Below are 15,152 nucleotides of genomic sequence, written 5' to 3'. Positions count from 1 at the left end.
AGATGCAAGGCTGAGGGCTCTATAAGGCAGAAGTAAGCCCTCACTGAGTATTTTGAACATTTTTGGGGCCCCTTATTTAAAAGATGTGCTAAATTTGCAGTGGTTTCAGAAGAGGCTAATGAGAATGATTCCAGGACTGAAGGAGTGATTGATGGCTCTGGGCCTTTACTTGGTGGAGTTTTGAAGATTGAGGGGGATCTTTCCAAGATAGAATGTATGTGGAGAGGATGTTTCCTATGCTGGAGGAGTCGAGGACCCGAAGACACAGCCTCAGTATTGAAAGGCATATATGGTGAATGGAGGTGAGGAGGAATTTCTTTAGCCAGAGGGTGGTGAATCTGTGGAATTCATTGCCATATGTGGCAGTGGAGGTCAGCTCATTGGGTGTATTTAAGGTGGAGATTTATATGTTCTTGAACAGTCAGGGCGTGAAAGGTTACGGGGAGAAGACAGGAGATTGGGGTTGAGAGGAAAATCGATCAACCGTGATGAAATGGTGTAGCAGAGTGGATGGGCCAAATGGCATAATTCTGCTCCTATGCCTTATGATCTAATAGCTAGTTGAAGATGTGTGGCTTTTAGTGAATACTGGTTATAATAATAGACTATTATCTTAAAATGCTTTAGTTCATTCTGGTCTGAAATGCTGATCAGCAATTTCGGAGAGCATGAGGTGGTAGATCTGATGAATGCCCGAAGTCAGAGAAGATAACATGAACCCATGAACATTACCTCATTACTTTACTCTGCTTATGTTCTTTTTTTAAAAATATATTTCTTATTGTAACTTGAAGTATTTTATGAATAACAACAAATTGCGTGACAAATGTCAATGATAATAAACCAGATTCTAATATTATGATTATGATGAATTAAAAGCTAAGACAGTGGAAACAACAATGGTTAATGTTTAAAATGGTATATGCAGTAGTATACAAGTAATATATACTCCCTTTTAAGGCAAAAACAAGCACATGAAGAGTGTTTCACCTATGGCTGCCAAGAGGAATTAAAATTGGATTAAAAGAAAAGGCTTAAAATGTTGACAAAAAGAGTAAGGCTGAGAAAAAGGAACACTTCAGAAATCAAGGAAGAAAACTAAAATGATAGCAGGTTAATGAGAAACCTAAGACACATTATAGGAGCTCCTATAGATTGTTAAAAATTACAGCTTAAATTAATGCAAGTCTCTAACCAATTAAAACAGCAGAAATTATATTAAGGCATGAGTAAGCAACAGAGGAAGTACACTCTGGTTTATCTTCAGCTTGTATAAATCTTTTGCCTCTTCCGAAAGAAATAAGCATTTTTTGTCTGTTTTAGGGAAGAAAGCACTGAAAACTTTGTGAATGGTAGAGCTGAATAGGTCCAGAGTAAATGAGGAATTAAAAGAATTAGCATTTGTAAGAAACTAGTTTTGGAAACTGATGGACTTTGAAAACAATTACTCCCCAGGATCAATTGATCTGCTCTAGTAAAGGTACCTGCTAGTGCATTCACTATCTCCACAGGAACCCCCTTTAAAAGTGACCTGTAGAGATAATGAAGGTTCTGGCATTCACGTTAAAATTCCATAGATACTTGAATAGTTTCCACAAACCAATGTGAGAGGGAGTGAGAGAAAAAGGACCAGTGTTCCTGATATCAAAAATAGGGAAATTGTCAGAATCTCTTCAGGATGTAGTAATAGAGCATCTAGAAAATAATGATGTGGGAGATAATGAAATTTGTCCAATATTGAGAGTTAACCATAATGACACCTGGGATAGCAAGCTTGTCCTATTAATTACACTGAAGTTGTACTAGTTCAGATTTCTTGCTTTGCAGTTTTTTTTGATATTCCATACAGAGTAGCACAGTGGCCCAGGTTCAATCCTGATCTCCTTGGGGGGGGTGGGGGGGAAAAGAGGGGTGTCTATGTGGACTTTGTGTTCTGTGAAAGCGTGCATTTCTTCCAGGTGCTCCATTTGCTCCCCTAAAGATGTGGGCTGGTAGAATAAAACACCCCCTGTGTGTAGGTATTAAATGGAATCTAGGGTGGGGTGGGGGGGGAGGGGAAGTGGATGGTCACGAGAAGATTGGGAAAACAAAAAGTGGAATTGCAGGATTTGTGCAAATGGGTGGCAGGTGCAGAGTTGATAGGCCGAAGGGCTTGTTTCATGCTGTAACTTTCTGTGACATTTACCTTATGATGAACAGAGTCTAGCACAGCAGACAATGTGCTCTGTCTTCTCTTTTCAAAGGTCACTTACTAATGTATGGAAACCTGTCTTCATGTCCATTTTCACCAGTGCTATAAGAGATTAGAATCTCATGGATTCTCAAGTTAGAATGCTGAAATGGAATTGTATCATGTTACAACACATACTCAAATGGTTAAATTTTATTTTAACTGTTGTAGAAACAAATTCTGTGGCCTATAATTCAAACATTAATTGACAGTTTTTGCCACAGACAGGCCATATTATTTTTGATTCGTCCACAATTACTTCTGTATACCACATGAACACGAGCAAACTCTACCTGACAGAAACAAACAAACATCAGTAACAGAGTCTATTCAAAATCAAGCATTCAGAGACAGAGTCAAGCACTGAAATATTTAAATAAGTGGCTGATCAATCATTGGAGGATTCAGTATACTGTTCAATCCAAGCACTGAAACATTCACAGTGGTAAGTTAACTGAAACGCAACAGGCAACGCTTCAAGTAAAATCCCTGTCGTGCTGCAGTTACTAAACAAATGAAAGATGTTTTAGAGAGTTATAGAGTACAGGTATTTTCATCAAAATAGCATTTGATGCACTACATAGGATGCAATAATAGCTGTACAAACTAGTGAGCCAACATTGCCATTGATAGAAAAAACAGAATTTGGGGAAGACATAGTCGACATTAGGTTTGTAATTTGTGACTTGGTGGGCATTTCTATGTAGGTATTCAGATTGATGCAATATTCTGGATTAACACAGGTGTCCAATTCAGTGATATAGTTCTCTATGTCACCAACAGATTCACAATTCTGCCCTGCATAGCACTGGCAAATAAAATTTTCAGTGAAGAAGATTATATCTTCAAAGGAAGCTTGTCCGATAACTATATATCCTTTGTTGGTTCTCCTTATTCTGAAGCTTGCCGGGTTCAAATGCAGGTAATGAGCAGAGTCCCACGCCTTCCGCACACACCGCCCTTTGTTGTGGCACAGTATTTTACTGCAGAGCTTGGCTGCAGATGTCACATTAACAATGTAAGGATTCAGGACTTCTTTAACGTAGTTATCAACGGTCAAACACACCAGCTGTAAGATACAATTACAAAAGATTTCTTCCATGTTTAATCATGACAGACTATTCGCATATGGGTAACAAAATAAGCAGAAGCATCTATTTATTCATCATTATTCAGAGAAAAGTTGTCTCCTTGTTATACAATAATTTAATCAGACTGAACAAACTATCTACTTGAGGCCTGCCAAAGGGTCTTGGCCTGAAACGTCAGCTGAACTTTTTTTCCATAGATGCTGCCTGGCCTGCTGAGTTCCTCCAGCATTGTGTGTGTGTGTGTGTGTTATTTAAGTTAGCTATTAATTTTGTTGTTATATTGGTTAAGTTTCCTCATGTGCTAAAATGCGTGACTTCATTTTTTTCCACAATAATATTCAAATCACGTTACTTCTGGGAACTTGTACTGATGGTATGAATGATACAGAGCACTCATATAGAAACAGCATATTGTAATGAACACAAGACATTTTACAATGGGACTGAGCAGACATCTGTTTGGCCTAGTTCAAGGCAATGGAGTCTGGAACATGGAGCTACCTACAAGCAGGTCTCCGTCAAGATCTCTACTCAGCTTTGCTACAAGTTTAGGCTTTCCACTACCAAACCTCAGCCTAATCACCTGTCCACTACCCTTTCACAATCCAGTCCCTTATCAGAAACTGGCAGTGATTCTTTTAACACAAACCAACCCTCAAGGCCTTGTTACTCCATGGTCAAGGTCTATGCCATCACAACTGAATATCTGGTCTGGTCCCTTCCATCAGGATCCCACTTGCATTTCTTCTTTTCCCTTCACAAGGGAAGAACGGGTTGAAAGGGGCAAGACCTTTGTGGGCAAGAGGCTGATTCTGTTCTATATGAAACCTATAACTCCTGAACAACTGAAGATTGCGTAGGATACCCAGCTCTTAAAACATATTGGCCTTGGTTTAGCACTTGGTTCTTGCTTTGGAGCATTTAAGCCAAATGCAATATATCTTCTGCTGGTCTAGCAGAGGTCAGCTTGATACAAGTCCTGTGTAAGCATATTACCACATTAACCCACTGCCGAAATTGGGAAGAGGCCTAATCTCAAATAACTGCAGTACAAATAACGCACCGTCATCTCAAAAATGATCAGACTTCAAATATATTTACCCTTGTTTCTGTCATATTCAAACTGCCCCATACAACAAACCCAGCTGTTCCCAGAGCAGCACTTTCCCCAATAGTGTGGAGAAGATCAATCTGTAAAGAGAAAGTTCAAAAAGAAAAAGTTATGCTTTAAATTCTATCAAAAAATAATTCCATATACATCACCCAGAACATTTCTTTGTTTTAATCTTTCTGCATTTTGTAACTCAGGGCAAATTCTTCCATTTACAAAGCAACTCAAGGCAATTTACAAGGTACATTAACAAATGTAACACCCTGGAAAAGGTTCCACTGCTAACATTGTAGGTATTTCAGGTAATGGTCTTTCTGTAGAAGCAGTGTGTGGGTTATGGTTAGAGATAACGAGTGCTTTGGAATGTGAGCCGTCCAATCAGGGCAGTGGGGTTTTTTTGTGCACCTGATAGTGGTGTGACTTTTGGTCTTTGTTCAGTGGGGAATGAAGAGTGAAAACGCTGGAGAGAACCGGCTCTGGGTTTGTTGGCTCCTCAGTAGACTCCCACACCTTGCCCTATCCGGAAGGATGGAAGATGGAGCAAGGTTCGGGAGTTTATTGAGGATTACTGTGCACATTTGACTGTTTAATTATAATGGGCCCCTTCTGTTTCTTCCCTTTCTTTACTTACTTTTTAGTTAATATTCATATTTCCTTTAATCGTATGCAGTGTGCTGTCTGTTATTTGCTGGCAACAACTTGTAACAGGGTAGCAAATCACATATCCCTCACACAAACCAGGGAGAGACATCCCGATCTCGTGGATTTGGCAGGACTGAGTGTGTATTCCCCAGATTTACGCAGCCCAAGAAAACAGGGGTTTCACAAAGAAAACAAGCAGACAGATGACCAAACATTTGATCAAATGGATTTCCAAAAGTTGTTCGAGAGGAAGGAAAGGTAGAGGTTAGGATTCCATAGTATTCCAGAGTTTAGGGATTCAGCAGCTAAAGGTACCAACACCAGTGACTAATTCTGGGGATGAATAAGAACAGGTGGCTGTTTTGAAAGGTTTGAAAGGATTTTATAGAAACATGTGAGTCATCTTTGAGAGGTGAAAACAAGGAAGGCAATTTTAAAATCAGGAGCTAGTGTAGGCGATGAGGGATGACTGAAATGCTGTGGGCAGGATAGCACAGAAAATACCAGATGATCTCATTTACAGAGAATCGAACAAATTGCAGTGGAATAACTTCTTCCACAGGTAACACGGGTGTGGCAGAATGTTTCAGCAGCAGGTGATCTGAGACAGGCTGGACTGTTAGGGAGGAGGAAGTAACCAGGAAGGAAAGGAAGTTAATTTGTTATTGGTATGGGTGCATCACCAACATCGATGTTTAACCTGTATGTACTGACTACATCAGCCACTTTCTTACTGACATGCCACACACGTTCAGCACAGACTAGATGGGCCAAAGGGCCCATTTCTGTGCTATACTTTTCTATGATTCTATGACTAACCCACATGATAGTCATACAATGGATGCAAAGTTTAAACTCAACCAGGGTCACATGTGACATCAAGTTGTGAGAGGTCTTTTTCCATTATTGGACAGTGGGCAGCAAGAGGGAAGGAATCACTCACTTACGACTGAAGGACTATATTTTTATCTTCCCAATGTCTGTTCACTCAGTACATAATGTATTTTAGCAGTTAATGCTTTCAAATTGGGAATCTTGGATTTACTTTGGTAGGTAACTAAAGATTTGTCTCTTCTCAAAAGCCTGTTTCATCTTACCTCAGATAGATATTCCATGGGTGAATCAGTGAACACAGGCCGGGTGTAAACATACACAGGAGGAGAGTAGTCCTGGGCAGAAAGTTCTGCCACACGCTTTGCTTCCTCGATACGGTGACGTACAAACTTAGCAGCAGCCACTGAATCTCGTAGAGTTGTCTGCAGATAGATGGATGGAAAAAGTGCTGTGCTTTCATTCCAAAGCCAGAGAAGTTCATTATTTCTTGCTATTTCAATATCAGGGCATCTCCCTGTGTAGTTAACAAATGAATCCTTGTAGTTGTAATTATAACACTCTGGGTACAAATAATATCCCCATAGGTGATTTGGTCTTAATGATTTACCCAACTTTAAAGTTGCTAACATTAATTTTCTTGCATGTTCTTCAAATTCATTCTTGGCAATCTCAGTTGCATCTTTCATGTTCATTAACTGATTTTGTTCCATAACCAGCTCGATAGATTTTATTCTGTAAATATCTTTCTGGTCCCAATTTCTTATCCACTGTGGTCTCCAGTTTTCCCAGTTTATCACTGCTAGTCCAGGATTTGCATCTGAAGGGATATAATGCTGAAAATCTTCCTTTGTCTTTAATAGGTGATGGTGTAAAGACACCAGCTGAGGTAAGCCACCATTAAATGCTTCGTTAGTCAACTCATCATAATATGGATAATAACCAAGTCTGTTGTGGTAGAATATTGAGATTGGTTGTCCTTTAGCAGATTCTAAGGGGCTGCCAACAACTTCAAACAGGCTCAAATCTATTGTTATACCAAATCTACTGTCACATAGTTCAGTGGGTGCATTCCACAAAGCAGTGAAGGGGGATCTCTTGTTCAAGGGATGCACAGTTTGAGGTAACGGTTGGCTGAGGTAGCTGGAAGCCAGTAGAGTAAACTGTATAATTGCTATAGAGAGACGATTGTTGTGGCTGCATTTAAAGTTATGGCACCTCATTATTGCACCAAGGTACTGTATCAAAGAAAACAAAAAAAAAGATTTTCATTGTTAAGTAATTCTAGCAGCAAACTGTTCTTCCTTAGATATCAACTCTAAAAGCACATTGAAATCCTGTTATTCTAAGGGGAGGACATATAAAATAAAATAGATAGCCTTTGATGGAACTCTAGATTCGTGATGACTTGAACCATTAACTACTTCTCCCCCCACAGATGCTGCCTGACCTGCTGAGCATTTCCAGAATGATCTATTTTCATTCTAGATTCACCATACCTTTTTGCAAGTCCATGCATCAGCTGATTGATTTATCTTACCTTTGCCATTTCAATCTACTTTGTAAAAGGTAAGATGTGAGTATCTTAATACCAGTGTACTGACCACTATTGAAAATGATGAAGCCAGTTAAAGAGACCATCGCTGTATGGCATAATGAGGTAAATTCTATATTTCAGGACTGTTTTGAATAGACTAACTGGCTAACTAACTTCAAAGAGGCTGCCACAAACAGAAGACAAAGAGCTGGAAGGTTCTGAGGAGTCTGTATAGAGTGAATATTGCCAGGAAACTTATTCTTACTGAAAAAGCTTGAACTAAAAAGCTAAGAGGTTGCTCATTTAAGACTGAAGTAATTTCTTCCTCTGTTAAGAAGTCCTGTATCTTTAGAGCTTCTGATTAATGGAAGCACATGTTTACGGGGAGGTAGAGTCTTTAAAAAACAACTGGGAGTGGAAATATTTCAGGAGTACCAAAATACAAAATTGAGATTATAATCAGGTCTATTGAAAGAAAGGTATCTTAGATGGGCCGAGAGGCATCCCCTCCTCCAAATTCATTTATTAGCATCTAGTGGAGATATTGTGGAGACAGATGTTGTTAAGACTTCAAGGTCAGCAGTCAAAAAGTTGAGTATGGTGCAACTTAAGTCCTGAGCAAGAAGTATTGCAGCAAAGGCAGATAAGCTCAGAACATGGATCAACACCCAGAATTATGATATTGTAGCTATTAGTGAGACATAGTTGAAGAAGGGGCTGGACTGACAGCTCAGTATTCCAGGGTTCTGTTGTTTTAGACACAACAGAGTGGGAAGGATTGAAAGAGGAGGGGTGGCATTACTGGTCAAGGAAAATGTCATGGCAGTGGTCAATCAGGACAGACTGGAGAACTTGTCTAGTGAGGCATTATGAGTGGCCCTGAATATAAGAAAGGTATGATGATGTTAATGGGGCTACAGTGTATTCAGACCACCTAACAGTCCGAAGGAATTAGAGAAACAGATTTGTAGAGATTGCACACTGTTGCAAGAAACACAACGTTGTTATAGTAGGTGATTTTAACTTTCCACATTTTGAACAGACTCCCATACTGTAAAATTACTAGATAGGATAAAATTTGTCAAATGTGTTCAGAAAAGTTTACTTAATCAGTGCATGGAAGTCCCAACAAGAGAGTGAGTGATAATTTAACTGCTATTAGGGAATGAGACAGGGCAAGTGTCAGAAGTTTGTGTAGGTGAACACTTCACCTCCAGCGATCTCAATGCCATTAGTTTCCAAGTAAATATGCAAAAAGGTAGGTCTGGTCCTCGGGTTAAAATTCTAAATTGAAGAAAGGCCAATGTTTGATAGTATCACAAAGGATCTGGCAAGTGTGGATTAGGACAGGCTGTTTTTCTGGCAAAGGTGTACTTGGTGAGTGAAAGGTCTTCTAAGTGAAATAATTGAGAGAACGAAGCCTGTATGTACCTGCCAGAATAAAAGGTAAATGTAACAGCTGTAGGGCAACTTGGTTTTCAAAAGATATTGAGGCCATGGTTAAAGAAAAAAAACAGGTGCATAGCAGGTACAGGCAGGTAAGAACAAATGAGATGCTTGTGGAGTATAAGAAATGCAAGAGAACACTTAAGAAAGAAATCAGGAGGCTAAAAGAAGGCACGAGGTTGCTCTAGCAGACAAGGCAAAGGAGAATCCCAAGGGATTCTACAGATACATTAAGAGCAAAATGATCGCATGGACAAAATTCATCCTCTGGCAGTTCAGAATGGTAACCATGCGTTGAGTGAAAAGAGATGGGAAAGATCTTAAATGCATTTTTTGCATCTGTATTTACTCAGGAAATAGACAGAGTCTATAGAAGGGAGGCAAAATGGCATCAACTCCATGGACTATACAGATTACAGAGGAGGGAGAGTTTGCTGTCTAGAAGCAAGTTAAGGTGGATGTACCCCCAGTGCCTGACCATGTATTCCCTCAGACCCTGTGAGAGGCAAGTGCAGAAATTGCTGGGGCCTTAGCAAAGATATTTAAAACATTCTTTGTGACAAGTGAGGTACCAGAAGATTGGAGGATAGCGAATGCTGTTCTGCTATTTAAGAAGGGCTGTAAAATAATGGCTGGTAAGTCTGACATCAGTAGTGGGACTGGATATACATGTGTTTAGATTGGCATCAAGGAAAGTCCACAAGGCTTCATGCATGGTAGATGGTGTCCAACCAATCTTAGAGAGTTTTTCGAGGACCAGGAAAGTGGATGAAGGCAAGGCAGTGGGTATTGTCAACATGGGCTCTAGTAAGGCACTTGACAAGGTCCCACAGGGGAGGTTGGTCAAGAAGTTTCATTCACTCAGCATTGAAGATAGCAAACTGTATTAGACATCGGCTTTGTGGGGAAAGCCAGAGAGTGGTAGTAGATGATTGCCTCTCTGAATGGAGTCCTGTAGGAATCAGTACTGGGTCTGGTGTTGTTTGTCATCTGTATCAATGATCTGGATGTTAATGTGGCAAATCTGTGGATGACATCTGTCGTGTCTGTGCAAAACAACATTATCGATTAAATAAAAGCATGCACGCAGGAGGTGGCTTTAACTAGTATGAGAGAGTGTGCGAGAGAGAAAAACAATGCAGGTGCAGACAACAGAAGAAAACACAGTGCTAAAGGGAGGAACATTACTTTAACAGAAATAGATCCATACATTACAACACCAAGTTTGGGGGTGTAGTCAACAGCAAGGAAGACTATCGTGGCATGCAGCAGGTTCTGGACCAACTGGAAAAAAAAGGGCTGACGGAATTTATTGCAGAGAAGTGCAAGGTGTTGCACTTTGGCAGGACCAGCCAGGGTATATATTACACAGTGATACCCTAAAGAGTGCAGTAGAACAAAGGGATTTAGGAACACAGGTCCATAATCCATTGAAAGCCATTTCACAGGTGGATAGGATCGTAAAGAAAGCTTTTGGCACATTGGCCTTTATAAATCAAAGTATTGAGTCCAGGAGATGGGATGTTATGTTGAAATTGTTAAGACATTGGTGAGGCCTAATCTGGAGCACTGTGTGCAGTTTTAGTCACCTACTTACAGGAAAGATGTAAATACATTGAAAGAGTACAGATAAAATTTACAAGGATGTTGACAGGTCTGGAAGATGCAAGTAATATGGAAAGATTGAAAAGGTTAGGGCTTTATTCCTTGGAACATGGAAGACTTAGGGGAGATTTGACAGAGGTATTCAAAATTACGATGGGTATAGATAGGGTAAATACCAGCAAGCTTTTTCCACTGGGGTTGAGTGGGACTACAGCTAGAGATCATGTGTTAAGGGTGAAAGGTTAAAGTTTAGGGAAACATGAGGGGAAACTTCTTCACTCAGAGTTGTGAGAGTATAGAACAAGCTGACAGTGCAAGTGGTGCATTGGAGTTCAATATCAAAGCTATGGTATGGAGCCCTATAGTCCCGGTGTAGGTCGATGGGAGTATGCAACTTAAATTGTTCGGCACAGACTAGATGGGCCGAAGGGCCTGTTTCCGTGCTGTGCTTCTCTATGATATATGCAAACATAATATTTAAAATATGCTCTTCTCTGCATTTTGTTGGATCTCCCATACTTGTGAAGTAAGTAGAAGCCCGAAACAAAACATTTGCAGCGGTTCTCAAACCAGCGTGATTTAAAACTGCAACCACCAAACAATATTGAAATTCCCTCACTGAATATGTTAAATTCATTCAGACTACTTACTGGATTTTAATCGATGCCAGTTTTAATACTTACAGGTTACTGACATGGTTGTATCATTTTTAACATATTGGAACCGTCAGGAAATATAAATGCTAGGCTGGTGAAACTGATACAAGCGATTTAAGCTGTGGTTCAAAAACCTTGCACACATGGGAACCCACACCTCATCCCTCCTCCGTGCTAAGCTGTTGTTTGCATCGGGGGTACACCAGCTACTGTCATTGCCTTGGCAAAAGAAGTGGGATCACAAGACCATAAACACATAGGAGCAAAATTAGGCCATTTGGCCCTTCGAGTCTGCTCCGCTATTCCATCATGGATGATTCATTTACCCCTTTCAAGTCCATTCTCCTGCCTTCTTCCCGTAACCTTGACACCCTGACCAATCAAGAACCTATCAACTGCTGCATTAAATGTGCCCAGTGACTTGCCTCCACAGCCAACCACAGCAATGAATTCCAGATTCACCACCCACTAGCCAAAGAAATTTCTTATCTCCGTTCTAGATGGACGCCCCTCTATTCTGAGGTTATGCCCCTCTACCACTAGACAAAAATCCTCTCCAACTCTACTGTATCCAGGGCCTTCACTATTCGAAAGGTTTCAATGAGATCCACCATCATTCTTCTAAACTCCAGCGAGTACAGACCCCGAGCCATCATCGCACCCCATACGTTAACCCTTTCTTCCCAGAATTATTCTCGTAAACCTCCTCTGGATCCTTTTCAATGGCAGCTCATCTTTTCTTAGATAATAGGCCTAACACTGCTCACGATACTGTAGCGCAGTCTGACCAGTGTCCTAGAAAGCCTCGGCATTACATCCTTGCTCTTGTATTCCAGTCCTCTGGAAACAAATGCTAACATTGTATTTACATTACCAACAACTGATCTTGCAAGATAACCGTTAGGGAATCGTGCATAAGGACTGCCAAATCCCTTTGCACCTCTGATCTTTGGATTTTCTCCCTATTTAGAGAATCGTCTGTGCCAGCATTCCTTTGACCATACACTTTCCAGCACTATATTCCACCTGCCACTTATTTACCCATTCTCCTAATCTGTCTAAGATCTTCTGCACTCCCTGCTTCCTCAGCACTACCTGCTCTTCCACCTATCTTTGTATCATCTGCACAAAACCATCAATTCCACCATCCGAAATGTTGACATATAATGTGAAGCAGTTCGAATATCAGCCCATGAGAGGCGAAGGCACAATAGGTCAAAACCATTCGACAACAAAATCAAGTAAGGACCACGAATGATAATCTCTACAAACACGTTTGGAAGTTAATCATTTAGCTCAGCGAGGTCTTTCAGAATCTCACCTACACAAAATTGAAGCTCACGTTAAATGTCGCTTCATTGCTGGATTTAGGTCAGAAAAGGAATCATCCGTCCATCAGAATTGTTACAGACTTTTAAAAGCTTTTATTTCTGATACAAATGCCGCGCCTTTCAATTTGTTTGCAAACTCGGCACTTACCTTCAGTCGGCAATAGCCACTTGGATGAAAATCTCTCAGAGTGCTTCCTGTTTTCTTTTACGATCTCGTGCTTTGAATTCACTCTGCTCACTTGGCGAGGTTTAATTGATCACCAGAAGTTAACTAGTAGGTAGACAGTGATTGCCGTTGTGGCACAGCCGTAGAAACGCTGTTGTAAAGTTAAAGAAAGGTGTGCGCTGCAAACGTAATTCGACGTACTTTACAAGCTTCGGTAAACCGGAACTATCCTGAAGATTATTTAAAGTATCAAATTGTGACCCTTTAATGGCGCTTCTCCCCGTAGCCGTAAAATCATTCCAAGTTAGGAAACATCTCCCAAATGAATCTAAAAATCAGTGTTTTTTTTAAAACTTCAAATGACCGATCTTAACTTGGAAAGGATTCCTTGTCCTGTGCCTTCATGTCGTTCTGGCCGGCAGGAGACGAATCGATAGCATTAAACAAGCCTTGTTACATCTTATACACAACGATGCGGAAGAGGGTGGCGAGGTGAGAGTGGGAAAGAGTCCTGAAGGGAAAAAACAGGTGATTATAGAGCCTGACTGTTTCCCCTCCATTCGGGAAAGGACCCTTTGTTTCCCTGCAATAAAAAGTGGTCTATTAACAAGCCAAAAGATTATGAATGAGGGTATTTAATTTCCACTCTTCTCAAGATAAGGGCAGTATTAAAGAATACAATATGTTCAAAACTAATTCACAATAGAAGCATTTAAAATAGGCGAAATTGGTTTTTAGAGTGCTTTCTTAATGTTTAATTAATGGAAACAGGGAATGCAGTCTGTTTAAAATATATTATTAATGTTTTTATTATTGCTTGAGTTTCCACAAGATTTAGGCAACCAACAGATCCAACATATTCTTGATAATTTTACGTCTAAAACAAGCAAAAGCATTCTGCATGTTTGGCAGAAAGGGTGAGATTTTATAATCTGAACAAATGCTCTGAGCTCTTCTGACTTTAAAAATGGGTTGGGTGCTATGGTAGTAGAAATCCTTACTCACAATTTGCACTGTCTATAGACACTCCAGAGGCAGATTATTTGGAGTCTGCAGCTGGTAACATGGTATTCTGAAGAGAATGCCACTAACATTTACCTGAGCATTTTTTTCAGTTTTCGTTCATATCTTCAATAAAATATAAGAAAATATATAAAAATATTTGCAGATATAAACAAAACCTGAAAAAAAATACCCAGTACAGGTTTTGATAGAGAGCCTGTCTGGGTTCATTTTTTGAGATTTCATTCATAATTGCAATTTATTTATCTTGCTCCCTTGCATCGTTCATGTAGTTAGCTCGCCAAATCTCTCCTGCCTGTCTCCCAGGATTCCTCTGGGTGCACTACTTTCCTGTCAAATACCAAAACTGCAGGTTGATGGGTTAATTGGCCTCTGTAGGAGTATTAGCCAGGACACTGTTTCGCGACTGTGGAAGTAGTTTAGCTAGCACTTAAGACTAACAGACTTTAATTTATTTCATAGCTTTTACAAAGTTTTTAGTATGTTCCAAAGGAATCTGCAGCACCATGAGGTACTTCATTGTAGCAAATATAGTGGTCAATTTATGCACAGCAATATTCCGCAATTTGTTCACAATATATCTGTTTTAGAAATCTTGTGTGAGAGATTCAAGTCAACCAGAACACATGGGATAATCCTTTTCCTTTCTTTCAATGTACTGCCAAAGGATGCTGTATATCCTCTGAAATGGAAGACAAATTTCCACCTCATTCTGGCTTCTTTCTAGACCTGTTGAAGGGTCTCGGCCTGAAATGTTGGCCCTTTATTCCTTTCCATAGATACTGCCTGACCTGCTGAGTTCCTCCAGCATTTTATGTATGTTACAAGTTTTTAGGCTAGGGTCTCACCTGGAAGACGGTAACTCTGACATTGCAGTACAGGAAGAGTACAAGACTATATGGCAATACCTATGTGGAGACTGGCAGCTGGATTATGTCATATAATGAGTGAGAGACTCCAGGATGGCTACATCATCAAGTCATAAGCACCATGACAGCTACTGACAGCTGTTGGACCAGCCACTTCCCACTTTTCTCTATAAAGATCAGCTTTATTTGTCACATGTACATCAAAACGTTAAAACATACAATGAAATGCATAGCATTAGCCTCAAATCGGCAAGGATTATGAATGTGTTACGCCTGTGGCCCCCCTCCTTTTTGAGAATCGCAAGATCACTATTAAGTCAGGGCAGGAGACCCAGGAAATGAGAGAGAGACGTTTGGAATGTCCTGGCCCTCAGCGATACAAAGCCATGGAAAAGGCCATTGTCTCTTGGAGACGGAATTGTGTATTGAGCACTGTACTTTATGGAAGCCCTCAGGCAACGTGGGCTGGTTGGGGGATGGCATCATTCCACCCTGAGTGACATCTGAGACCCTGTGAGTGGGGATAAAAGAGGGTCTGGGGGACAGCCCCTTTAGACGCACCAGAAGAAACGCTAGAAATCCTGTAACAGCGTAATAGCGAAAGCCAGTGGAAA

General features: G+C 40.4%; 1 protein-coding gene across 1 annotated transcript; it reads right to left on the bottom strand.

Annotated features, from left to right (window-relative positions):
* Positions 1-2,402: 2,402 nt before the first annotated feature.
* Positions 2,403-12,944, bottom strand: LOC132397808 (hyaluronidase-5-like). The gene is made up of 4 exons (XM_059976561.1): positions 12,629-12,944; positions 6,172-7,143; positions 4,423-4,512; positions 2,403-3,299 (listed from the first exon to the last, which is right to left on the bottom strand). Exons 2-4 carry the CDS (start codon positions 7,126-7,128, stop codon positions 2,787-2,789), a joined length of 1,560 nt encoding a protein of 519 aa, XP_059832544.1. The 5' UTR covers positions 7,129-7,143; positions 12,629-12,944; the 3' UTR covers positions 2,403-2,786.
* Between the last annotated feature and the right edge of the window lie 2,208 nt (positions 12,945-15,152).

This window comes from Hypanus sabinus, chromosome 8, assembly GCF_030144855.1.
Source record: "Hypanus sabinus isolate sHypSab1 chromosome 8, sHypSab1.hap1, whole genome shotgun sequence".
NCBI lineage: Eukaryota > Metazoa > Chordata > Chondrichthyes > Myliobatiformes > Dasyatidae > Hypanus > Hypanus sabinus.
This window is presented reverse-complemented; position numbering and strand designations above follow the sequence as displayed.